This window comes from Pyrgilauda ruficollis, unplaced genomic scaffold (genome assembly GCF_017590135.1).
Source record: "Pyrgilauda ruficollis isolate IOZ18807 unplaced genomic scaffold, ASM1759013v1 scaffold27, whole genome shotgun sequence".
Classification (NCBI taxonomy): domain Eukaryota; kingdom Metazoa; phylum Chordata; class Aves; order Passeriformes; family Passeridae; genus Pyrgilauda; species Pyrgilauda ruficollis.
This window is the reverse complement of record NW_024524044.1, coordinates 8,795,314-8,822,983: the sequence shown is the minus strand read 5'-3', so window position 1 is coordinate 8,822,983 and position 27,670 is coordinate 8,795,314. Positions and strand designations below refer to the sequence as shown.

The 27,670-nt window shown below is 41.2% G+C and overlaps 1 protein-coding gene across 1 annotated transcript in view; it reads left to right on the top strand.

Moving 5' to 3' along the window:
- The window catches only part of MOV10L1 (Mov10 like RISC complex RNA helicase 1), a 28,752-nt gene extending 20,332 nt beyond the window's left edge, over nucleotides 1-8,420 (top strand). The window contains exons 15-23 of the mRNA XM_041471479.1: nucleotides 237-383; nucleotides 1,119-1,240; nucleotides 2,078-2,177; nucleotides 2,574-2,738; nucleotides 4,147-4,320; nucleotides 4,843-4,992; nucleotides 6,647-6,754; nucleotides 7,459-7,596; nucleotides 8,325-8,420. Coding sequence (XP_041327413.1) covers nucleotides 237-383; nucleotides 1,119-1,240; nucleotides 2,078-2,177; nucleotides 2,574-2,738; nucleotides 4,147-4,320; nucleotides 4,843-4,992; nucleotides 6,647-6,754; nucleotides 7,459-7,596; nucleotides 8,325-8,420 — 1,200 coding nt within the window. The remainder of the gene's footprint in view (nucleotides 1-236; nucleotides 384-1,118; nucleotides 1,241-2,077; nucleotides 2,178-2,573; nucleotides 2,739-4,146; nucleotides 4,321-4,842; nucleotides 4,993-6,646; nucleotides 6,755-7,458; nucleotides 7,597-8,324) is intronic.
- The last annotated feature ends 19,250 nt before the right edge of the window (nucleotides 8,421-27,670 follow it).

The window sequence follows — 27,670 nt, the reverse complement described above, 5'->3', positions numbered from 1 at the left end:
TAATATGATAATCATTAATTAACTCTGTTGTGGGTACACTCAGTTTGAGACTACTTAGTCATGACTGTTGGCAGGAGCGTTACTGAACTGCAGCATAATGAATGGAAATCACACATGTGCAGAGCTCTTCTGGGTTCTGTAGTCAGTGAAATAAAATGGGAATGTTTGTGCTACTGCTGCTTCTTAAATAACCTTTTTTTTATTATTATTATTATTATCTGTCTTCTTTAATGTAGATACACTTTACTCTCCCAGACAGTCGGATTTTGGTATGTGCACCATCAAATGCTGCGACAGATCTGATTTGCTTGCGGCTGCATCAAAGTAATCTCTTAAAACCAGGAACTATGGTTCGAGTTAATGCTGCCTTCAGGTCAGCAGAGGTAAATATTACAGATACCTGCCACTTAAGATTTCTGTTTTAATATTTTTACCTGAAAATACTGATTTAGTATTTTAACTCTCAGTGGCTATGAGGCTGTTTAGGTTTGCTTAGCATCCAGAGTATTATATTGCTTCAGCTTCTCCAGAAGGTTAACTAGAAAGTTGATCGTAATCCTTAATTTGATGACCATAGGATCTTCACCTTTTTCTTGCTGTGCCTAACTCTACAAACAGCAAATAGGCATTGGTGGGGATTTTTGATTTCGTTTACATTTTTTTTGTTATCAGTCCAGGTTAAGACTACTTACACAGGAAGTAAGCAAGTAGGATTGTCATCTCTATGCAGGGCACACACCTTGTGGGTTCATTTCATATATATTTATACATGTGTATATGTATTTACACACAAGTGTGTATATATAGAGATATGCATTTGTATATATATACACACGTCTGTGTGTGTTTATATGTATATATGCACATATATGTGTGTGTATATATAGATGAGTATATAAAATATCCAAATGTTCATTTTGATCCTTACAATAAAGCACAGATGTCTTGCATATGTACTATTTTGCTTAGACTAATTAATTAATTCATTTTGATGTATGAATGGGTGTTAGTCTATGTGTTTTGCTCAGCTTTTAAAATAGTTTTCAGAGAGCTTTTCTCTTCAAATTTAAAAGTTCTGTTTTAGGTTGGCACGTTATTTTCCCTTTTTGTTTCTGCAGCAAATTGATGACATGGTGAAACCTTACTGCAAAGATGGTGATGATATTCAGAAGGCATTGTGGTCCAGGATTGTAATTACAACATGCAGCAGCGCAGGATTGTTTTATCAAACAGACACACGGTACAGTACCATGGAAAAGAGTATCACTGCAGTGGCTGGATGACACAAACCCCAAAGCTTTTACAGACTGTCTGACCTGCAACTTGAGCTGTTTTAATAGTTTATTGCATGCACCTGTGTTGTGTGAGAGAGCAAAGCACTTGGTTTCTGTAATTCTTTGTTTTAGTAATGTTTAAGCAGAAACTTTCTCCATGGTAAATTTAAGAATTATCTTGAGTAATGTTTAAGATTTTTGAAACAATAATGTCTCCTCTGCCCCCAGTGGGAATTACATTGCTCTTGACAATCACTTTGGCTCAAAATGATTGCTACACTAAAAATTACAAGGTATTTGGTTTTTATCAAGCTAACTTGATAAAAGTTACTAACTGTAACTTTTGCTAACTGTAAACAACTGTCATATCAAGTTCTTTTAACCAAGGTTGTCTCTGACTTGGATTTTAACTTCGGAAAAGGACAGTCTAAAGCCTTACTATCTTTAGTTGTTTGGCAGAACAAAGCTTGGGGATTGTCTTTGCTACACCAACTGCATTGTTTTAATTCAATATCTTAAACTGAGAATAAGGGAAGCTTTTCTAAGTAGCTTAACGTTGGTACAATGCTTTAATTAAAGGTTGTGAATATCAGTATGTAAGTGAAATCAAAGATGAGGAATGAAAGTTGGGGGTTGTTTTTTCTATATTTCCTTCTGGAAGTACCCGTCTTTGCTCTGTGTCTGTGGGGTTGCCTGGCACACTTGACAAGGATGTTAACACAATTGCTGAGGTCAACCACAGGGTGGCAGAATGAACTAATCTGAAAACAGCCCTGTTTCAGGTTAATGTTACTTAATTATAGGCTTGGGCATTTCACTCATGTGATTCTGGATGAGGCAGGTCAAGCAAGTGAACCAGAGAGTCTCATTCCTATTGGGTTGATTTCAGAAGCTGATGGACAGGTAATTCTTTTAACATCATTTACTGAAAGGGATAAAGCTTGTTTATTGTTTTCATATTTTGTGGATTATGTAGAATGCAAGCAGCCATTTTCTGGTAATGAGCTTGGTACTAGAGATTATTTATGAATAATACGAATTCTCAACACTTACGTTTCTTTACATCTAGAAAAGTCTGTGTTGGGAGGACTGGGTCTGTGTGGGAGATATCAAAATAAAAGATGTGTTCTGTTTAAGACAATAACATACTTTTGTCCTTTGCAAACAAACGTTTGAAGGAAAGCAGAATACTTGATATGAATTGACCTCTGAATTTTGAACTATATATGTCATTATAAAATGAAGTTTCAGTGCCAATTATTTTAATCTAAGATGGATGTTTTTAAATTTCATATACAGATAATTCTCGTTGGAGATCCGAAGCAGTTAGGGCCAGTAATAAAATCTAGACTTGCACAGTCTTTTGGATTAAATATGTCCTTGCTAGAAAGACTATCATCAAGAGAGCTATATCTGAGAGATGAGGATGCTTTTGGTGCCTGTGGAGCATACAATCCTTTGTTGGTGAGTTAAGCTTTCCATCAACCTTTTTCAGCTCAATCAAAAAAGTTGTAGTTTCTTACCACCATTTTGCTCCCTGATGCTTAATGATAAGTCTAGCTTGAGCATGAATTCTCTAGAAAAGCTTGATTAGTTTGCATATGTGGTCTGAATAGTAAAGATGCTGAGTCCTCCAGCATGTTAAAACTTGTCTTTGAAGGGATCCTCAATTCTTAAGTACCATAAGTCAAATATGGTGCACAGAGAACAGTTGTAAATTATTGCTTAAAATTCTCTTTCATCTTCATAGTCCAGGTTTACCACAACTTCATTTTCCACAGATGAAAAAGTACAATTTCTGCTTTTAACATAAAAAGACAGAGTCTCTTCTTTGAAGATTAATTTTGCAAACATCATGTTTTGCAAAGGGAAGAAGAGAAATTGTTCTTATTTCTGTATTGTGTCTTCCTTTGAAGGATAGCTTCCTCAGATTTCTGTATGGGCAAGTACCTAAAAATCTATGTTAAGTGGCAGAGGTAACATAGTATTTAAACAAGTACAGATGTTTGAGCTGCTTTTAATTACTGTCTGATAGGCTTCCTAAGATGCCTTCCTATTCTCATGGTAACATACTTCAAAGGACTAAACCAAGAGCAAAAGATGACTAGATGACCATGGAAGTAGAGAAGGGAGGAAATCTGATGGCAGACTTAAGGGTGAAAGTGAGGGTGTTTGGACCTAGGCTTTAGGTCGGGTTCAGCCTGCTGAAAAGCCTGTCACACTTCCTCCTAAAATCTGTTAGCGCAAACTCTGGTCATTGTGTTCCTTACAGAGTGCTTAAGGAGAATTGGCAATAGTGAGAGATCAGGAAATGTGAGGGCTTTAAGGATATGTTTTTGACTGGAATATCCTATGTTGTCCCTTTTACAGGACTGTTTTTTTTTGAGCTGGTTATTACTTTCTGGAGTGCTTCCTTAACATTATTCTTTCATTTAAAGACAAATACCTTTTAGATATTTTAAGGCCAGCTTCTGTCAGCTGTTCTGATGCTCCCTGTTTGCCTGTCAAGACTTCTTCAAAGGAAGACATTTCATCCGTTGAAACTCCATGGAAATAATCTGACTCTTAAAAAAAGGAGAATGTGTCTATACATCAAATATTTCAAGAAACTGGAGATGACCCATTCATCTATCATGTACATTCAGTTCTCTTTGCTTCTCCTTTGGAGGGGAAGGAGATGGTCCTGCAAAAACAGCTTTGGTGTACTTCTTACTTACAGAAGACCACACCTGCAGTTTTTGCCTTGAATACAGTTCTCTGGCAGCCTTAGAAATGCTAAATGCTAGTGGATGGTAAGGTAATAGCTGTGTTCTGAGAAGTCTGATGAATAATTACCTGTTTCTGTTACAGATTTTGGATTTTGTCTTTGCAGATCACTAAACTCACAAAGAACTACAGGTCGCATTCTGCATTGCTTGCCTTGCCATCTAAATTGTTTTATCATAAGGAACTAGAAGTTTGTGCAGATACCTCAGTAGTGACTTCTTTCTTGAATTGGGAGAAATTGCCCAGGAAGGGATTTCCATTAATTTTTCATGGAATAAGGGTATGTAAAATATTCATACAGTGAACTAACTGTATAGGCTTGCTAGCAGTTTGCTGATTTCTGTAGAATAAATTCTAGAAAGGATATGAAAAAAGCTTAATATGCCTTTCACAGGTAATGTGACTTCCTGACCATCTGGTTTTAAGTCAAATATTTGACTGAAGTCAAATATTTGGTAAGAACTTGAACAGCTGCCTCTTGAAGTGCACTATGGAGACATTTTCATAGAAGTTTAAATTCATAGCAGATGACCAGACTGGAGTTACCATCAGCTGCTCTAGATTGCTTTTGATGAGAGTTTTCTACATTCAGATGGATACAAGCCTCTAAAACTAAAGAATCATTAGAGCTTAACTTGGCAGGGGAAAAAGTAGTACCTTGGAAAAAAAAAAATTTCTTTAATCTTCCAAGAAGTTAGTACGAAGTGATAACATCTGCTGCTTGGAGAGGCTTGGTTTAGAACTCTTCCACCTTGAAAAAGCAAGATGCCAACTTATTAATATGTGTTATTCCCCAATCCAGGGCAGTGAAACACGTGAAGGTCGCAGTCCTTCATGGTTTAATCCAGCTGAAGCAGTTCAAGTAATGATGTACTGTTGCCAGCTGGCTAGAAGTGAATGCTCTGCAGTAGCAGTGACAGATATTGGAGTGATTGCCCCATACCGTAAGCAGGTATAATGTTTAACAGGTCTGATGTCTTCAGAGCCTCAAAGTTGCTGTATTTCATCTTATGTATTTATATGGTGGCTGTGGTTTGTTAAAGCAGGGGGGCATATGTTAAAATTCCACCATGGTGTATCCTGATACACCATGTATTAGCAATCATTGCAATACTCTATTGAAATCTAAAAGACAGCAATAATGGCATTCTACTGGTTTTTCAGTTTTAAAAATCAAGCAATTAAGGAGAATTTGGAAACAGAAGCAGATTTTTCACTTATTGGAAGTAATGAGTGCAAGTCAAGAATTCATTATCCAACAGCTGGAGCAGCAGTCTGGTTCTGTCACTCTCTGCACTGAAACTGGAACAAAAGGGAATTATTATGAAGTAGATAGCCTGTCAACTTGTTGTGGTCTTGAGGAGACTAGAGGAAACAATTACTGTGACTTCTTAGCTACCCTATAGTCAGACTTGAAATTTGTAATGCTCTTTACACCTCTATAGAATGCTGAACATGAAATTCAAATGCCGTGCTTTATTTTTAAATGTATTTATATCCAGGTGTGTTAAGTATGTGATGTTTACTTTCATTTTAAAAATAAAATTAATCCCCTTTCACTTGCAGAGGAGATTTTGGACAGTGCACATAATTCTTGTTGGTTTTCACATCTCAGTATTCATAACCTTGCACATGTGGCTTGAAGAAAACACTGCGTTGTATGAAAAAGACCAAGCCCTAGTGAAGAAATCTCACTTGCAACTTAAAGCTTTGCTTTTATTGATCCAGCTAGTCAGGTGCATGCCCCTGCCTGTGTTTACAGTTAATATTTGTTTTTTTCAAATATGTATTCATACTGTTGATGTGACTGAATTTCTTACACTCCATAAACAATGATTTCATAGGACTTAATGTGATTTTGTCCTTCATCTGCCTATAATACAAGGCATATGATGGTAATGTCCACATTAAAAAAGTCACTTCGTATTGCAGGAACACTAATTAGAAAGTAGTCTTTGACTGTAATCTTCAGTTTAGTCAGGCAGGATTTCTTCTTAAATCTTTTGGAGCACTTCAGTTATAATTCCTGAGCAACTTTTAGCAGATAGCAGTACAGTAGACCTATATGTACCAGGATGCCAGTGCCTGAGACTCCTTGTTCTCTTTCTCTTTTGGTGGGTACTTAAGATCTTATCTCACTTCTGCTTTTCACTCTGCATGATGCATGTGGCAAGCAAAGGTGGAATCTTTGTAGTCTTCTTGAAGGGCTAAGGGAAGCTGCTTGCCCTGCTGGATCTGTCATATGCATGGTTTTGGATATGATGCATATTGGAAAAAGAGGTTTTAAGGATCTGAGTTATTCTTCTCTTTAAAATCTGGACTACTAAAAATCTCACCTTCTGTTTAATTTATGGTAGAGAGTACTCCTTCACCTTCTAAGTTCTGTATTAGCTGTGTGATACTTCCTTGTAGGAAAAGTTACTATTTTATGTGACAATCTTACTAGTGAATGATGACTAAGCTTGGTGTAGTCATTCCTTTCAACATTGTCATGCTAAAACACATACATGTAAATGTGGTACGGTTTTGGTTTAAAGAGTCCATTCTCAAATGTAACACTAAATTCTCTCAACCACCTTTTTTTTTTTTTTTTTTTTTTTTGATAGGTGGAAAAAATTAGATTTCTTCTCAGAAGTATTGATTTGGAAGACATAAAGGTTGGCACAGTAGAAGAGTTTCAAGGGCAGGAGTACATGGTTATCATCTTATCAACAGTGCGTAAATTCATTGTGTTCCTATTGAGAATTTTTATGTGTCTAATTCTCTGTGTTTCATTTTTGACATAGGCCTTTAAAAATTTAGAAGGTATGTTTTTGTCTGTCACAGTATTTGAAAGCAGAGCTTATTAAGTACATGCTTGTAGAAACAGCATGCTTGTAGAGTGCATGCTCTTTAAAATCTGGATTATTAAAAATCTGTTGCTTTCAGTTTAAATTATGGTAGAAGTACTTCATATTTGCAGCTGGGAGGAAGAGTCTGGGATTTTCTCACTTTTTTTTTTTATACCTGAGGGCAGTGGTACTGGGCTTACTTTCACTGTTCAACATCATACCATAGCTTTTCAATCCAGTATTAATCTTCCTTAAAGTAGTTCAAGGTATGTACTACACTCTTATTTATAAGAACTCATTATTTAGGTCATGAAAATTTTCTTTTTCAAAGGTAGGTTCAAATATGGATGAAATATGGGTGAAAAACTAATGAGTCATAGTTTTAGCACACTACTTGCTTTGGCTGTTTTTCCCGTGCTAAGACAAAGCACACTGATGAGGCTACTGAAGAAGGCATGCTGAAAGACACATTGTGAATTGTCATTCAACTGAGTGGATTTTTGCAGGAAATATTATGTTAAAACTTACACTGTGGTATGTTGTGTTCTCATAATTTTATTTCTAACACTATCCTTAATTAATTTCAGGTGCGATCTCAGAAAGTCGTAATTGATGATGAAAAACACTCTTTGGGCTTTCTCTGTAACCCAAAGAGATTTAACGTAGCAATTACTAGAGCAAAAGCTTTGCTGATTGTCGTGGGAAATCCTCACGTTCTTGTGAAAGTAAGTTTTGGGTTTGTATCTTTGAATTGTGTATGTTATTTGCCACAGCTGTTGTATGATTTTGTGGTTAATCCAATGTGAGGAAGCATCAGAATATGTTAGGAACTTGTACATTGTCCTCAGTCTGCATTTGGGAATATCTGATCTCTATGGCTTCCCGTACAAATGGACAGTTCAGGCACACACAGAGTAGATTTCCAAGCACAAGTGAAATCGTGCTCTGTGCATAGACTGCTAGCTCCTTTTTGTCTCCAGCATGGAGGCTCTGACCTCCTCTAAAGTTCTCCAGCACCATGCAAGTCCAGTAAGCATGTTCTGAGTAACCCCACACTATTAGGTTCTTCACAGAATGTAGTTGCATCACTTTAAATGGAGGATGGCAGAAGTGATCATTCCAATTAATGCAACGAGTGCCAGGGAGGAGGACTCCTTTTGGACTCATGCATGGAATAAGTTGAGCTTGTCTTAATATCTCATTTTATGTCTGACTTCACAAACACGAAGAAATGAAAATTTAGTTACCCCACACTTAATATGTAACTCTATGTAATTGAGAGCAGCTATAGATACCTTCCTCACCTGGTGCACCATACTTGCATCATCTGCTGAGTTCTGTTTCTGGAAGAGGTCCTATTAAATCTCTTACATTTATGTGCCGTGTTGATTTGTTTGAAAATTCACTTCACAGAGCACCATGATTACAGTTATATATTAATTTTCTCTTGTAGGATCCCTGTTTTTCTGCACTGTTAGAATACAGTTTGATGAACAGAGTTTATATAGGTTGTGACCTGCCCGCAGAGCTGGAACGCCTGCAGAGGTAAGTGTCTGGTCTTCACTTTAACCTTGCTAGATATTGATCAGTTTACAGTATTTTTAGAGCTGGTGTCACCTGAAAGATTGATCAGTACAACAACCTGTGTTATCATAGTAGGATTGGATTTTGCATTCCTAAGTAAACATTATGTAAACATAATGATGTAATGTAACCTTGTTTTCTCCCACCCCATAAGAGATTCTGACCATTAATTATTAAATAAGACCTGTTGTTGACTTTGGTATCTTATGTATCCCCAAATTATAATGGTGTATTTGATGATCATTAAGGTGGAGGGTACAGCAGAAGTATTTCAGGTGATTTCACTGTAGTTAAAAACAAAGTGCTTGAAACTTGATTTAAATATGTTGCTTCTGATAACATATAATAAATACAGTGTTCAGTAGGTATTACATACTAGATTATACTAGTTTTTAAATCAAAACTGTTGTTTACGGGAAAGGTAAGCAAGATTTTTATTTTATTCCCTTTAATTGACAGGTGTGACTAGTTTTTTTGTATTCAAGATGCATTCAAGAATTTGGTATTCGTCTGTTTTGAAACAGAAAACACTTATAAGAAATTCAGTCCTGAGCAGATCAAGCACTGTTTGTCCTCAGGGAGAGGCACATGCTCTGAAATGGATAGAAGTTTCTGCAAACAAGATTTTTTCTTTTTTTCTTAAGAAGTGAAAAACTTGAAATTAATAGTGTAAAGTAGTAGGGGCACCTTATTAGCTTTTCTGTTTAAAATGTGTATTACTGTGCCTCTGCAAAGAACAGTATGGCTGAATCCTCCAGACTTCAGGAGAAAAGTATTGAAGGACTCCTACGTCAGCTTTTCCATATTCTATAATTGTTTCAGCTTCTCAGTTTTTTCAGACTTGTGTAGTCCCACGTAAAATTGGACTGTCCCAAGAACATAAATGTGTGTCATTGTTGTGGGAGCATTACAGTAATATATGTATGATGTGAACTGGAATGATATATTAAATATCTCCACTCAACTGATACTGAATACCTTAAGCCAAAACCCTACTTCCAGTTTTTAATGCCTTTGTGTATACAGCTGAGATCACACGGGATGTTCTTAGTTTCCACTGTAGTTTAGCCATCTGCTGTGGTGTATGTCAGAGCAATGGCTTAAGTGGTGGGTTAAAGAAAAAAAGAGAATTAAAACTGTTTTGCCTTCCTGTAAAGGAATAGAATAAAAAAAAATAGAATAAAGTATTGTGTTTTATTTTGGCAAAATTAAAATAAAAGTATAGGTTAGCAGTATTTCTGCTCTTGGCTTAATTTGGCACTGTGCTTTCCCATTGAACAGTGTTTTTCTCTCTTCCTTGTCCTTTCCTTGGTGATTAAGTCTTGCCACACAGCACTTCAGGAGTAGCTTGACAATCGGACACTGTGTTTAAAAATTGCCAGTACAACAAGATGGCTTTCTGTATCAAACAGAAGTGTGTTAGGTAGGAGTATAGGCTACAGAGAAACAAATGAAGCAGAGGAAAAAGTAGGAAGCTTCTGTTTGCCTTGTTTACAGTCCTTTCATGTCACTTCCATTCCTGGTATTCACTGTGCTGCTTTCCCTTGCAATGCACAATATGCAGATACCGTAACTTACGTGCACTCTTCTTAAGGAGAGGTAGTAGTATTGAATCTGCTCATGGGTGCCTAAAGGTGCTGTTCTAGCTGGTGGCTGAGGGAGCTGGGTGGTGCTTTGTGGCTTCTCAGTTCTTTCATAAAACCACACAGGTGATAATGCAGAAGGGAGGTCCATGAAACGTACCCTGTGTGTCAGCTCCTGACATGCTTGGGCATGTCTTTATTAGCACACAGTAAAGCTAGAGCCCCCAAAATTATTTTGCTTCAATAAAAGTTGGGGTATTTGGTGCTTTTTTGTAGAGCTCTCTGTTAAAGTGCCTTTTAGTGCAATGATGCTTAGCAGTAGTGTGTGTTTTCATAAGAGATCCATGTATTCCTAACAATATAGTACTTCCTCATCCCTGGAAGTGTCCAAGGCCAGGCTGGATGGAGCTCTGAGCAAGCTGGTCCAGTGGAAGATGTTCCTGTCCACAGGAGGGGGTATAGAACTACATGAGCTCTAAGGTCCCTTCCAACCCCAGCTATCCAATAATTCTGTGATGCTCTGTCTGTCAAACAACAAAACGTTCCTGTATGAGTGTGGGAAATTAAATCTGTATTGTCTCACCCTTCACATGAGATTGAAAACAGAATAAAAGTGTTTAAAACACCTCTCATTTGCCCCATCTCTGGATCAGAAAAGGGCATAATCTGACATATGAGTACCAGAGAGATGATGCCAGTCACTGACAACTTGGAAGGTGATGGTTATCACAATATGTGTGCGTGTTTAGCAGCCAAAAGAGCAGTGAAGCTACTGTGAGGGGAAAAGGGACGCAGTGTTGTGCCTCATAGTGAGACTTTTTAAGCAACAGCATGTACCACGTTGACACAAAGACAAAATTGTGCTCCAAAGGACAAGTGCTAATGGTGCAAATTTGTTATTTCAATTGGTCCTTGACAGCAGAGTGGCCCTGGGGCAAGGGAGGGTGGCAGGGCCTGCAGCATGACCTGTCAGACCAGCCCAGCTGGAGCAAGGTGCAGTTCCTGCTGCACTGGAAGGCCTGCCCTTGGCACAGAGCAGGTGGCCACGCCAGCTGGGACAGAGAGCTGAGCCAAACCCATACACAGCCCTGGCAGCAGGGAGCAGGGTGGGCAGAAGCATGAAAATATGCATATTGTCAGCTCTTGGCAGTTTGCTGAAAACAGCTTTTGGGAAGTCAAGGGCCTTTGGTGGTTTCTATTCTGTTTTTAAGGGCTGTGCCCTGGGGCAGTGAAGAGGATGAGGCAGTGAGAACAGAAGGGTAGTGAAAGTCTCCCTTTTGGGTTCCCTTAAATTAATGAGCAAACTGCCCAGATGGCATAAGTGAGGCAGAAGAAGAAATCCAACATAAACAATTTGTTTAGACTGCCTAAAATGAAGACATCCTTTGTGTGGAACAGAATAGTGACCAAAAGCCATTTTCACCTTGTGTTATTGTTTTGGGAAGAGCTCTCTGCAGCGTGTTCAGGTCTTGCTGTAGAAAAGAGCTGTGCCTGTAGCACTCCAGATGTGTATTTCCATCCTTGAAATGGCATGCTGGTTTTCATAGGCTCCCTACCTCTGCCACCAGTCCAGCAGCCTCTGCAGTAAGGGCATGTGCTGGCATGGTTAGAGCCAGTCAAGTTCAGTATGTGCTGTACTGTCATTTTTCTGGCAGGTGATGCAATTTCTTCTATCCAAATTTCTGTAGTCTTGAGGTTGTGCTGGAGTTGCCTCTTGGAAGACTTGACATTTTTCAGATCTGGTGATTTTTAACTTTAGAGCCAAGGAATTGCTGGTAATAGAGTAGAAAATCGCTGCAGGTAGCTTTCTCAGGATGGTCATTTATTTTACTTAAGCCATCACCCATTTTTAAAAACAATTTGTTTGCCAGTCTTCTGTCAGATTTCTTCATCTGAATAATACAATCAAGGGGTTTTTTAAGTGTGTTATACTAGGTACTGCTAGCCAGGCAATAAGATAAATTCTGTCCTGTTTGCACTGGAAATGGTAACAGTAATATTATCCCTTTTTACTTTATTATATCCAGAATTTTAATCTTAAAAATGATTGTGTGCTGCAAGCACGTGTGGCCTCTATGGTAGTGCCCTGTACATGAACGTCATTTGCGTATGGAGACATTGCTACCATCACAGAAGAGTCTAGCAAGAGAAAACTTCAAAATCAGATTTTTTTTTAAAAAAAGTGACTCAGCAGATACATGTGGAAAGAAACATGTAACCAAAAAAAAAAAAAAAGAAGAAAAAGCATAACTAATTTTTTACTGAATTTTTTAATAGTAGAAATAAAAATAAGTTCATTAGAAGCAGATTAATGCTGTGTTTTATATTGCTGTGTAATCTTTATCCAGATTAAACTGCACATCTGCCTGGGATTGAAGTTAACAAGATTTGATGTGGACTTAAAAGCCAATCTGTAATGTCCTGCTGCCTGCTTGTAGAGATACCCTAAAATAAGTTACCATTGTTTTCCTCACCATGAGAAAATGTGAACAGTTCAACATAGTTTTCCCTCTGTTTCTCATGCCCTAGTGTTTGTGTCACTCCTTGTACATCCAGGCAAGAGCAGAGTGCTGCCTTTAGTCACAGGCTGCTAAGGAATAACACTTGATTAGAATCAGCCTTGCATGTACCGTACCTGAAGGAACAGTAGCACAAGTCTGGTGACAGTGGTTTGAACTGCATGTTAATGTTCCAAACATGCTCCTTCAATAAATGATGTTTCAGAGAGTTTTAAGAGTAAATTTTCCAATGAACCACATGGAAAACTCAACTCTTACCTCACAACACTGTAGGTACATTTTTTAAAAAATCTCTTGAATACAGTGAAGTGCTTTAAAATTGCATTCTCTCTCTTTACTTCTGTTTGTCCCCAGTGCATCAAACTCTTCATAATTTCCTACAAAATAAAATTACATTTGCAGTCCAGGAGCAACCTGTGTTCCAAAAATGTCTATTTCAGTAACTCCTTGTGCTCTTACTGTAAAATCAATTTGCCTTTTTTTTTTTTTTTTTTTTTTTTTTTTTTTTTAATGCTGGGAGTTTTTGCACTGTGCTTGTGGCTGGAAACCCATAGCACATCAGACCTTGCAATTCACAAGCCTGAGGTTGCAGAAATCTGTATTAAAACAAAACTCCAGATAAAATTTGTATCAGCAAGCCTTCTGCTAAATGATAAATCCACTCTTCAGGAACTTACCTCATGCAGTCTGAAGATAGGGCCTAGATACAAAGAAGTAAATTCACTCTTCTCGGCAATGCCATTGAAATTCAGACATTTTCCTAAACAGGGTTGAGTACTCCATGCCCAAAGAGGAATGTAATTTAAATTTCTGTCCACCTTGTGGTCTTTACAAAGTTTTTGAAGCTGTAGATCTGTTTAAGAGTTTCAACTCTTTTTTTATTTCCCCGTCTCCTTTTTGTGCAATTGGTAGCTATGTATGCAGAAAGTCCCACAACGTGTGAGGAGATTAATGCAGTTCCCTGAGTGCCTGTATGTAAACATAGGCAACTAATGTATGTTAAAACTGTGAATAAACCCAGAATTTCCATGCTGCCAGGTCTGTGGAGCTGTGGATTTACTTACCTCATTTTAAAGACTGGGAAATGAAAAAATTCTTGCATTCCAATGAGGAATGAAACCATCCCAGTTTAAAGGTTATCCCAAACATTAGCTTCTAAAAAATATCTGTGTACTGTTTGCCCCTGGAAAATTAACTTCTTTCTTACTGAGTATTTTTGATACTTTGAAATGCAGCTGCTTTATGCAGTGCAGATATAAGCTCTGTGTAAGGACATTCTCCACTCTCCACTGACTGCAAAGCTAAAAATCCCATTAAAAATCCAGGAGGTAATACGATTTTTTTTTAAAGGTTCACAAAGTGCACTGTCTCTGCATCAGTGTGTATTTGCATGCATGGGGCTAAAAACCTTTAAATGATGACTTTCAGTCAGGTACACATTGAATCTTTCTCCCCTTTTACCACGGTATTACAGTTTCGGTGTGAATTTTTGAGCAGCTGCTGCCTATTTTGTGGTACATGTATGCAGTGTCTTGATCCATTAACACCTCAGTGGTTCCATTAGCACAGATAGAATGAGACAGGTACCCCAGCAATTATTCCACCTCGCTGACATCTTCTGCATCAGCAGCGCCTGGGGAGGCACATACCTCCCTGTCCCTGGCAGAGCAAGGAATTACTGCACAGCCTCTGCAGAGCCACAAAAGCGTTGTGTTCAAAGAAACCGTGCAGCCTGATCCAACTCCTGCTGCCAGCAGTTCCATGCCATGTATTTCAGATTTTGGTAGAGTCACTCCTGCTTTCCATTGTGTGATACAGAGCAAGTTTTATATGGCACCTTGTTTCTTTATTCAGAAAATAGGCTTTTGCAGGTTTTACTAGTTGACATTCCTTTAACACTATTTTCTAGTTTTATTTCTTTTACTAATCAAAAATGTGTATTTGTCTTACATTCACATAAGAAAATACACTGGGATCTAATATCATAAAGACTAATTTTCCTTTTGTGGCTTTAGAATCATGATGAACAGCTACAGCCCACAAACAGCTGAATGCCCAGGGGCAGGATATTTTCTGCAGATATTACCTGTATTGCTTGACTTGACTGTTATTTTTTTTACTTTACTTTTTCTTATTATATGAAAATGTCATTATATCCAAATTTAATTCTGCTCCAGCAGAAGCTTTATTTAATAACATATGCCTCTAACTTTTCTTCATCAAATATCTTTTCTGTTATCATGTATCTAGCAGCTTGTGAATAAGCATGAAAGTTATTCATATGCTGTAATTTTCTGTATCAAAAGACTAACAAATACATATTTGATATCTTAGAAAAGCCTTCAAAATAATCTAGTACATCAAATAATTTTTTCTGAGTATATCAACCAAATTTGTCATTTTGTCCAAATGTATTTGATTGTGGCTTTCTGGGTTCCTGGTATAAGTCCTGCTCTTCTCTCTGGTTTCTACCAAATACATCAGTTACAAGAAGCTTTCCAGCATGGTGAAGAGCAGGAAAGCTTTCAGTTCTTGCCAGCAGAAAACATGACATGATCTGACACTAGCAGGGTTAGGAAGAAGGCACATCCATTCCCCAGCCTTCATACCTGGGGGTGCCTGCCATTACCTTGTTGGTTGGCATTAGCTATGTCACACAGTGTCATCTCTACACTTTCTCTTCAGGGCTGCTGCATAGCCCATAGTTCCCCATGTAAAATGGGGGGAGGAGTGTGTTCTATTTTTAATAGAACTTCAGGGTTCAAGCAGTTAAGTTGAAAATAGTTCAGATTATTTTTTAATTAACTCCTTAATAAACAGTTTGCAGATTAGCTGTTTCCTTTAATTTGGTGGGGGTTTTCACGTGACTATTTTTAATAAGCTCTAGTAGGTAATGATGGAATATAAAGTATCTCCCCTTAATGGAATACATTGATTTGATCTTCTTGCTACTTTCCAAAGAAAATGCTAATTTAGTGTAATTTTATTTTCTGCATCATGACTGACAACTTTACCATCCCTGCCCACTGTCTACCCTGTTCAGCTCTCAGGGTTTCATCTGTTCCAAGTTTATATAAGGAACTTTGCCTCTTGTCTCTGTCTGGACAAACAAAATGGATTTGATCCATGACTTCAGCTTATAGCCTTAGGCATGCTCTAGCAATAGGGGCTTGTGTCCAAATTAGTATTTCATAATATAAATTCAGAATAGTGAGAAATGATGCAACCACTAGTATTTACTAGTCAGAGGTAAGTAGTTAAACCAGGGTAATCCTGGAGATCTCCACATTACTACACCTAGATAACAGAGCATCCAGCGAGAGCCCACTTGCTAAGCCATGCACAAATGCAGACCATTCACACACATATGTGCAGTGGTTTGGCCACACTAATGAGAGTATTTCCACTTCTTTAAGTGTGGCTGGCTGTGTAGGGCAATAAAATTAAGAAAGTGTGTTGGGTTATAGAAGCAAGGAGGTAGCCATCAGCACCTGCAGGTTTGCCAAAAATAACAAAACACTGCATGAATTTAAAAAGTTTTGCCCAAGGCTTCACTCAGGATTGCAAGAAAAACCTGTTACGTTGATAGATGAGAATCCAGCTCTTCATTACATGTGTTGCATGTAATCTCACCCTAATAGCTCTTAGAGGGAACATCCCTTACAAAGCTTAATGTTTGCAGCCAGGAGTGGAGGGACATGATTTGCAGCTACTGTACAGCACTTAACCACACTACATCCCCAGAGTATATTTTCTTTCTGTGTTTGGGCATCTTTCCAGATGTAAGACAGACATGAAATACTACCTGTGTAGCATAAAGCCATAGAAGAGGTTTAGTGTGGAAGAGACCTCTGGAGATCACCTAGTCCATCCCCTCTGTTCTGAGCCTGTCCAACTGGATCTGGTTGCTCAGGGCCATGTACAGTTGGATTTTTAGAAGTTCTGATATTGCTCATTGCTGTTAAGAATTTACTCTTTTTCACATGTATTTGAGTTCTAATTTTTTGAGAAATGCTACAAGAATTTTTCATTTCTCAGTTCTTTACTTCAGTCACTTCTAAATCTCTGAGCTGAAAGTAAGCCAAAATATTCTTGTGTAAGCTACAGTCAAAGGGGAAAAGATGATTATGAGTTCTTGAATAGCAGAACCAGATATTTCAACTCTTTCTCATTGTTGCTATATTATTGTTCAAAACTGCTGTATTATAAACTTGGCAAAGCACTGGTTTTATTGGGAGTTTTTGTCCAGTCTTGTTGGACATGTGTATTTTGGCATCCATGAGAAAATAGGCCTACATCTGGAAATTAATGCCAGGAAATCTCCATTTGCCCATTTGCAAACATTAGACAGCAGAAGCCACTGAAGATTGCATTTTGGTTCTGCATTACCTTTTCTGGGATATAAAATGAGGAATGTCACCAGCTGAAGTTCCTGGACACTAAGTCCTTCTGATATCATGTTCAGTTTACACTGTTACCCACATGTCTTGTGGGTAGGCTAATGCCTAAATTCATATGCAGGCAGCATCTGCAAGAAGATGTGACGAAGGCTGCCTGACCCCCACAACTCAATATACAAGAAATAATTGACCTTACGAGGTAGGTAGATGTTGGCAAGGATCCACACATCTGCACATGTGGATGCCAAGCTTGAGACAAGTAAATTACCTCGGCACCATGCATTCTGTCATGCCTGACAGCCTCCAGGCAGCTGCTCTCAGTGGTCGTGCTATGCCTGACACTCTTGTGGCAGTTTCAAGGAACAAATCACCCTCCTCCATGGGAATGCAGAACTGCTCCCAGGAGGACACGTCCCTGTGGTGCATTGTGAGACTTGGTTTTTTTGTAGCAGGCTCAAGGGCAGAAGTTTGTTGGGCTGCCAAGGCATATGGCTTTGCAAGGCCTGCACACTGGTTGTGTTTACTGGCAGCTGTGGTTTGGGACAGTGGATCAGAGGGACAGTTCATCATTATGTGAATTCATTGAGTATGGAGACTGAACACAGAGCATACAATAAATCTGGCAAACAAGGCAAATGCTGCATTCTCATCCATCCACACTTCAGGAACAGCTGAACAAGACACGGCATGGCAGGTGGGACAGTACTGCCTTGCTGCCAGGGGATGACCCCAGCAATGGCTCCACAGTGTCTGGAGGATGGAGAGGCTGCAAGGGAGGTACTCCAGCCTTTCAGGGCCGTGGAACCTGACTGACAAAGTCCATTCAAGTACTGAAACAGGCTCGCAGCTATTGTACTTTACAATGCAGTACATTTAGAAGATTCAGGGTAGGGCTGGCCCGTGCATGTGGAACACAAAAGTAAAATTATACTGGCTTGAAAATCACCTGGATGTTAAGACTATACATACAGCCATGACTTGGTTTTGTCACAATCTGTAACTGCAAAACTAGACATGTTATACTGACAACGTACAGATTTTAACGTTCTTCTGCCTTTTGGTGTTTTTTTTATTTGAGCACTCCTGGGATGAGGGCACTGTTAATCTTTACGGAGTATTTTGTGCTTAATTAATTGTAAGGACTTAGGTACCTGAGGGCTTTTATTTTTCTTTACAGTGTAAGGTATCTATTAAAATGTAAATCTTTACAATTGCTTTCTTTGGGACATGAGGATCCCTATAATTGAGCTGTGTAGATTACTCACTGTTTTCAAGTGCATTAATAATAATGTGTTGGCACAGCTGCTCCTTCTTAATTCCTTACAATTAAATGGATAATACTAATGTTAAAAACAAGTAATGACTTGTATGCATTTTGTCAGTGTATGCAGAGGGGGTTAAAATAGTTGTGTAGTTAGATCAGCTGATTGATAATAACATTTAACAGTCCCTGTCAAAAAGACTGCAGCCTGCATGAATAAAAAGTGATGAAAAATGGAAGAGCTTCACTTCCTTGTTCATCCCTTCTCATTTCTTTTTCTCTTGTACATCTTTACTTGAACATGTGATGCAGGGATGGCTAGAGGCTACCTGGATGAGACTTGTTTCTCCCTTTCATTTGCTTGAGCTGTCCTCCCTGGAATTGCCTTCATACTGTGATAGCAAAAATGTAAAGGCCAGATTAAGTCCCTGTTAAGCATCTGCACGGGAATGTTTGCAGTGAAAAGCATCTGCCTCTCGCCAGAATGAGGTAGAGCGGTCAGACCCCCACTGCAGGGAGAGGGGACCTGTGTACTCATAACCCTGTTTATGAGATGCTCATAACAGGATCACAGACCCACAAGAAAACTCCCCTTACTCCACAAACCTGTGTTAAGTTCTCTTTTGTTTGTCCTGCTTTTCTCTTCTTCCTGGAACACAGCCTCTCTCTTTTGCCTCTGCGGCAGAATGTTCCACAGCTCTCTTCCTAAACCCACAGCCGGCTAGCAGCAGGATGCTCAGCCTTCTGGCAGCACAGCTCATCGTGCAGATCTGAGAGCTCCCTCCAGAACCCACTAGGCTAGAATTCCTTAATCAATGTGCAAGAGAAGGAATCCTTCCAGTAATATTTCTGTATGTCAAGATGTAGGGTTAAAACCTTCCTTCCTCTTAATATACCATTTATTTGAATGTCAAAGAACAGAAATAGCAAGGTAATAATTGAGCATAACAGAATGCTCTGAGCAACTATGAAATTACATTAGCATTTTCCTTTATTTTTCATTGAAAATTTTGAAATGCAGTAGCAGAGGAGATAGTGTGATATCCTAGGGATTTTTCACTTATCCTTGGAAGTGAAAAATCTGAGCCCTCTTCAGCCTGAAGAATTTGAATATGTAGTACTCAATAAAATGCCTTATCATGCTATGAAATAGGCTACAGCAATGTTCTCCGTCTGCCTTGTTGAAGCAGAGCCAGAGTGCAGCACAGTGCAAGATTAATGGGCCCAGGGAGAGGGGACAAGCTATAGGGGACCTATGTGTAGTATAGCAAGATGAGGATTCCCAGCAGTTTATGAGTTCTGGAGAGTTTTGTTCCTTGGCTCCAAATTACATTTATGTATTTTAGCTTGTGATGCTCAAACAAGCAGGACTTAGAGCAGATATGAGGGCTCTTATCCCTTCACTTAAGGCTTAACAAAAAGAACCATCATCGTCTCATCTGTGCTTCCTTCCTCATTTGCATTACAAGTTTACTTGTACTTTAAATGCTCCTTGCTACAGTGAACTGGAATTATGACTGCCTTCCATGTGATACTTAATACCACCGTCTGGCAGAATGAAGCCTTTCCTTTGCAAGCTTCAGAGTGGTATTTGAAAGAATGTTGCTGATTGCAGTCTGTACTGAGAGCAAAGCATTCAGTGTGTGCTTTGCTTTCTTTTGTCAGTATTTAAAATTTTGAAGTAAGAGACTAAAACAAGAAACAAGCTTCTTCTTGTCAGCAGAAAGCTACAAGTATAAAGGCACCCTTAAGTCAATGTTGTCAATATTAAGTCAGTATTAACCCCGGGTGGCATCTAATCCCCCCACAGCCATCACTCACTCCCCCAGTGGGATGAGGGGGACGGTTGGAAGAGTTACAGTGAGAAAACTCATGGGTTGAGGTAAAGACAGTTTAAAAGGTAAAGCAAAAGCCATGCACACCAGCAAAGCAAAGCAAGGAATTAATTCACTACTTCCCATGGGCAGGCAGGTGTTCAGGCATCCCCAGGAGGGCAGGGCCCCATCACAGATAACAATGCCTTGGGAAGACAAACACACTCCATCACTCCAAATGACCTCCCCTTCCTCCTTCTTCCCCCAGCTCTATATACTGAGCCCGATGCCCTATGGTCCTTTGGGTCAGCTGGGGTCAGCTGCCCCAGCTGTGTCCCCTCCCAACTCTATGTGCACCCCCAGCCTCCTTTCTGGTGGGGCAGTGTGAGAAGAGGAAGAGGCCTTGTCTGTGTAAGCACTGCTCGGCAACAGCTAAAACATCACAGTGTTATCAACATTGTTTTCAGGACAGATCCAAATCAGAGCACCATACTAGCTGCTGTGAAGATAGTTCAGTCTATCCCAGCCAAAACCAGCACAAATACACCATATACGTATGTCTTTAGTCTCCTCTGAAGTAATACAAATTGCCAAAATTAAATTCAAATAAATTTTTAAGATGCTGTTTTCTTGGGTTTTTTTTTTCCCCCTCGGTATTTATTAGTTTCTGTACTTTTAATGGGCTCTGTCTGAATGTCTCTTCAGTCTCCCACTGGTGATTCCATCTTCATGCACTACCATGCCAGCCTTTCTAACACTGTGCACATTTCTAGCTGTGAGCAATCTGTATGCAGTGGCAGTCTCTGCTACGGAAGTGTTTCAGCCCTGTGTCTTCAGCTGCAGTATTGAGCCCACTCAAAACTTTGGGCTTGCACCACTGCAAACTGTCTTGGTTCCACAATGATCAGTGTTATAATGACACTAGGAAAAAAGCATTAAGCCAATCCAGAAAAGCCCCACATCACAGGACAAAAAGTACTACCCATTTCATTTTCTTAATTGTTGTGGATAATCAGAAAGTCTTTGGAAAATTAAATGGGTTTAGATTTTAGCATATAAAATAGCCCTTAAAATAATGATTGTGGTATCTTATGTGTCTGACTCTGCTCCTTTAGACTGGAGACCTGATAACATAACACTAAAAATGTCTATTGATTAATCTACACACCTGTAAGAGACTGATACCACCTTAACTGGCTAATGATTAAATGTCTGATATGAGCAGGACACACTCACAACTGTATCACTACAAGACAAAAATTTTGAGTTACAATTCTGTGGCCTGTTACTAGCACTGCTAATTCACAAATGCTACCCAAGCTCCATCATGCCACAATTCCCTTTTCCACTTACTATTAGGGCACAAGCCTATCCCTTCTCATCCCACCCTTGCACACCAAGTCTTTTGGACACAGACCTGATGAGAGTGCAGGAGGTTGTTGTCTCAGGGGTGTTGTCTGCCATCCTGAGGGACCTGAGGTCACAGAATAGCTTTACCACTGGATGTGTTCACACTTTTAGAACCAGAATATCTCATCCCTCTTTGCTCTCCACAGGAATATTCCTAATGCCTGGGTTTTTTTAAATTATTTTCTAGTCTTCTTCTTCCTATTTAATTAATTCCTAGTGGCTATTTTCCTGAACCTACCTTGTCACCAACCCTGCACCTCTTTTCCTCTGCCTAGGGTCCTCCCAAACAGGACCTATTTAATTACATGCTTCTAATTATTTTTCCCTTACTGGTCCCAATTCTGCTATATCCACACCTAAATTTGGTGTTTCTAACACTGCTATCCAGGCACTTTTGATACAAAATGGTATTGCTCATACTGTTATCTAGACAGTCCCAAGACTCCCTTCAGACCCTTTCGTTCAAGCTGGTTACATTTCCTCTATACCATATGCTTTTTGAACAGAAATATGTTATCTTACTTCAGCCTTGACTTCCCTACTAGCTATTTAAGTCAAGCAGTTTCTTGATTTATGCAGAGACAGCTTGCATACCAGAGCAACAGAATAACCCGTTTTGTGCTTATACAATTTCTTTGCCCATGAACAGCTTCAGTTACCCTCCAGGTTCCATGGTGGCATTAGCTGGTTTTGAAGCCCAGTGTCTGAGTCTCTGGCTCACAGTAAGGATGTAAGGAATGTCCTTTGAGGAGCAATTGAGTACTTCAGGCCTGTCTAGTTTGGAGAAAAGGCTGAAAGGTGACCTCATTGCTACTGAGGAGGGTAGGTGAAGAGACTCTTATCCCTTCTCCATGGTATCTAGTGATAAGGTCCCAGGGGAATGGTTCAGAGCTGCCCCAGAGGAGGTTTTGACTGGACATTAGGAAGTATTTCTTTACTGAGAGGGTGAGAAAACACTGGCACGGGCTTCCTAGAGAGGTGATGGATGCCCCCAGCCTGTCAGTGTTTTAGAGGTGGTTTGACAATGCCTTTAATAATCTGCTTTAACTTTAGGTCAGCCCTAAAATGGTCAGGCAGTTGGACTAGATGTTCACTGAATCTGAAATGGTCTATTCTACTCTAAACAACTCCAGAAGACACCCACTAGCAAGGAGATGTACGTTGCAGCAAAAAATACTTCATTGATGTCAGCAACCATATCACATCTTGTTCTCTAAACAACTCCAGAAGAGACCCACTAGCAAGGAGATGTACATTGCAGCAAAAAAATACTTCATTGATGTCAGCAACCATATCACATCTTGTTGTTAAGAGTCACTTTTTCTTACCAGGGAACACAGAGCCTCCTGTTAGTGCCAAAACGCCAGGCTGCATTGCCAGTTGCTCCTTTTCACTATCATCTGGCATCTCACTTCACTTTACCACCAAAACCATCACCTCTGAGCTAAGACCCAGTCACAGCTCCCTGCCATCTGCCAGTTGCCATTTCCAACCCTACACAGTCTTGTCTCACTGGGAGTGTGCTGCAGAGGCATGGCTGCACTCCCCAAAGGTGTGTGTGCTGCTCACACAGACAGCACCTGCACAGCCATGACAGCACTGACTGCTAATCTGCACTGGTGGCAGCATCCCTGCCAGCACGGGAGTAGCTGGTCTGTGGAGGGCCACACCACCCCCAGGCTGAGTGATGAGATTCCCAGGGTGGGCTCATGGGGTAAAGACCACGTGGATTTGAGTCACAGCCCTGGCTGAAGGTAAGAGAAGCTCCACAAGTGCTTCCTAGTCCTTCTGCTCCTTGACAGTGTTAACAGGGAAACTGCATCCTTTCCATAAATTCAGCCTGAGGAACTGCATGAAAGATTCTTGGTAGCATGACCAATTTTAAAACCTTCAGATTAAAAGGCAGCAATTCTCACGTTACTGAGAACTGATAAGGACAAGGACAGTACACTGTCACCCTTAGGGAAATGGCTAAGCTGAGACAAGCTGTAATATAAGAGACAGTGAGTGGGATTCATGTGTAAACTCTGGACACCTACAATGTGTAAATGATTCATCTCATTTGGAAGAGAACATCTACGTTTGGTCACATGAACTGCACTGTTACATTTAGCTATTTCTCCTCCTACGTGATTCAGGAATAGTGCTCTGCAGTATCTCGCTCAGGCACCTTCGTATTTGGATAGATAAATCTCACACCACATCTAGAGGTAGTATCCCTCTGCTTAGAAGGTAAATTCTAGGTGCTACAAGTGTCCCTGTCAGAATTTGAAATGAATCTCACTTTTTCTCATTTGCTTTTGAATTTCTGAACCTTCACAACTGCAGAAAACAAGACTTATAAAAGACCCACACTTTACCTTCTATAATCAGTATTTTCTGTTTGATAACAAGTGATTTATTCAAACTAAAAACTAATACTTCTTTTTTGATCTTTTGTTAGAACTAATTAGAATTCCTTCCCATGACTTTCCACTTTGATCTGTAAATCAATTTCTGACCCTACCAGCAACTTGTGAAATATTTATTAGCACAGGAATATTATCACAGCCTGATTATTGTCTAGATCACCCAGCAGCATACATGCCAGGATGTTATTACTGAGAAACTTGGCTGTGGTGTTTATCTGTAAATTGTGACAGTAATTTTCCATGTCCCACACTCTGCCTTACTACAGGTTTTTGTTTACCCATGTTCTGGTCTGACAATACCATTCCATCTTGCCTGTCTCTTTGGCTTGCTGTACAGACATAATCTTGCAAAGCAGGATTACAAAATCAATATGATTAAATCAATAATGGTATTATAATGAAGCAAGCTTCATAAGAGAAATTTTAATCACTCATGGACGTCACTTTTATTTTAAAAGCAGAGTGTCTGATTTATGGTTATTCTATGCCTTGGATATTAAATGTGGAACTAGATATAATTTAAGAGGAAGATATAATAGGAGTCTACAGAAGTATATGCATCATGGAAAATATGGGTAAGGATTGATTCAGATACATTCCCATAGGGGCCTGTCTAATTTTATGATTTGATTACATTTGAAGCAAACAGAACAAGGTAGGTTTGATACAATGGATGATATATCCAAAGGTTGTAGGCCTTTGGAATTCCTTAATAAAGAGGCTGTGGATTCTAGAAATTTACACAGTCCCAACAGGAGACCAGAAAAATACCCTGAGATCTTTTGGGGGTTATCAAACCATCACAAGCTCAGGAAATTCCCTCAACATTGTTGGAAGCTGGGACAGTTAGGGAAAGGCATCAACACAGGCTACCTCATTTTAACACTTCCTCAACTGACAGTTGCAGCCACATTTGGAGATGTAAGGGACTAGATGGCCACTCCTAAGTTTGTAGAGTTTGTAGATGTTTAGACCAAGATTCCTCAAAAATGGTTACTAGAGCTGGCATTATTTCTTCATGGAAAAACAAGAGCAAGCATCTAGAGTCAGCAGCTAGACAGCAGATGAGTGCTAAGGGCTTAGGTAGGGGAGGATAGGAGAAATACCACAGGCAGTTTCTGAAAACAAAAAGCAAGCTGATTGTTTTGAATTAAGTAAGTGGATGCGTGAAAGAGGATTCAAAAAGAAGATGACAATAGTGAGAGTTAGAAAAGTGGCCTTTCAGCTGCAGTCTCAAGGAGCAGGACAAGATTGTCAACAGCAGACAAATCATGGGGAAACAATTACAATGTTGAAAGTCTGAGCAAAAGTTTTGCACATCAGCTGTGCTGCCTTAGGCTGTCAGTGCTATGCTCAGTATCATCCCTCTGGCAGCAGCAGTAACAAGTGCATAAGGTATTTTGGTTCTTTGTTGTTGGAATGGAAAGCTCTTATATTAGAGGCTGATAAAATACAAATGTAGTCCAAATGCAGCTAGAGCAAGAGAAATTGATGCATCTATCCCTCATCACAGATAGCTAGGACTATTGAGGCTTGAAGCCTGACCCAGAAACTGTCCCCACTTTTCCTCAGCTGTGGGAACACAGCTGTACTCTGTTCCCAAGTTCACCACACCAGGATCCTCGCTGCTCTGCCTCCTACCTTGCCCTGCCTGGGGTACAGCTGGTGACCAAGAACTCTCTGCTGCACTACTTCACAAGTACCCACTGTACCTGGACATAGAAGGGCATAAGAAAAGGGTACCTCTCCTCTCTGCCCTCTGCCTATGAGGCAGATACTGCATGTCAGTCATTACAGAAGACCAACAGAGGCAGAGCCCATGGAGGATTAGAAGCAGGGAAAATGAAATGAGTGATGGTTACAGGTTCAGGTTCAGGCTCTATTGCCTTCTGATCTTCAGTACTCTTCAGGAGCATGTGGCACTGACAGCTTTGTGTCTGCTGCCTGGGATCCTTGTTCAGTCACCATCAGGACATCCCTCTGGCCTTGCTCATTATCTCCCTGCCTGGATGGAACGAACCCTGCCAAGAAGAATTATTTAAAACTTGCACCCAATATTTAAACTTGAATAATAAACACAACCATCATATTGTTCACAGTGACCAGATAAATGAAAATTTCAAGGCAAAGATAAAAATCCCTGCTTACTCATGTGAGTTGCACATGACAGCTGCAAATCTTTGCGAGAAATATCAGCAATATTTGTTTATCTCTGTTTTTTTTATCTAAGTACTGCTAAATATAAAATCCACAAAGAAGAAGCAGGATGGGTGACCTGGAGCTTTTGTCTGAACACCATTGCTGCAGGCTATGATGCAGCACATATGGCCTCCTTTGGTGCTGTGTAGCTTTTTCCCAGAGTGTTAATGCGTGCTCCGCTCCCAGCCTGTTCCAGAGAAGGACAGCAAGGTCTGGCCATCTCTGTAAGACCCAGGTCTGGACACCATGAGGCTGTGGGTGAAAGCTGCCCTCTGCATGTTCGGCAAGTCCTCTGCTCCTAGGCTGTTTCACCAGATGTGCCCGACCCCACAAGTGCTTTAAAAAGACAGCATCTGGAAAGGCTTTCTATTGGCAGCACTGAAATCCCGACGTGCCCGCAGATCCAAGACCTTCAGGGCCCGCTTGGGTGAGGGTTTCCCTTTCCCTCATCGCTACCCTCTCTGTCCCTCAGCCGCGGGAGCTCCCGCGTACCCGGGCCTGAGCTGCCGTGTGCGGGCTCCGGGAAGGAGAAGGGAGGGAGCCCGCGCCTCGTCCTGCCGGGACCGCCTGTGCCGGTGCCGAGACCCTCCCAGGGCCGGTGCCGCCAGTGTCCCCCGGGCCGGACCCGAGACCCTCCCAGGGCCGGTGCCGCCAGTGTCCCCCGGGCCGGGCCCCAGACCCTCCCAGGGCCGGTGCCGCCAGTGTCCCCCGGGCCGGGCCCCAGACCCTCCCAGGGCCGCCGTTGCCCCCCGCGCTCCCCGGGCCGCCCGGCGCATGCGCGGTGCCGCCGCCGCGCGGTGCTCCTGCGGGGACGCGGGCGCCGGGGCCGCGGCCGCGACGTGTTGCGCTCGGAGCCCCGCATGGGCTGTGCCGCACCGGCTGCTGCGGCCGCGCCGCTCCCGGCCGCCCTGCTGCGGCCGCGCCCCGCTCCGCAGGCTCCAGCTGTTCGCTGGGATGCCTTAAAGGACCTCTGCGTTCCCGCAGTTCATTCCGGACTGCTCTTGCCTCCTCCTCCTCCTCCCCACGGCTGCGAGCCCCTTCTTGAACTGCTCCGCACGCTGTCGCTGCTCGGTGCAGGCGGGCATTTCCATGCGAGCGCCAGCCGCCCGCTGCTGTAACGTGCATCAGCACATCAGCCACCTCCCGCTCCGAACCCGGAGCGATTTCATTACTTGTCGTGGTGCAGGGACCATTTTTCGGCAGGAAGGTCCAGTGTAAGTGTATTTTCGGCTTCCGCTCTTCTGTACCGGCCATCGGTTTTGTTCACCATCCCCCGGGAGCCGAGGGAACCGAAGTTGCCAGGTAAATGCCCCCTTCCTTGTCTGCAGCACTTCGGGAGGCGGCTCCGGTCTGCCGGGTTGCATGGCTGCTGCGCCGCTGTTGTACAGCACGGGTTCGGAGCAGAGGCAGCGCTCAATGGCACAGCTGTCACCGGGCATCTCGTGTCGCCGCCCGCCTCTCGTGATGTGGCTCCGCACGGCTGCGGGGAGCGGGAGGCTGTCGCGCTGCCCGGGCCGGCGGGAGCTGCCCGGGCCGGCGGGGCCGGGGCAGCGCACGGTGCCGCTGCGGCAGCGCGGCCCCGCCGTCACCGCTGTCGGTGTTGTCCCCGCAGGCCGGG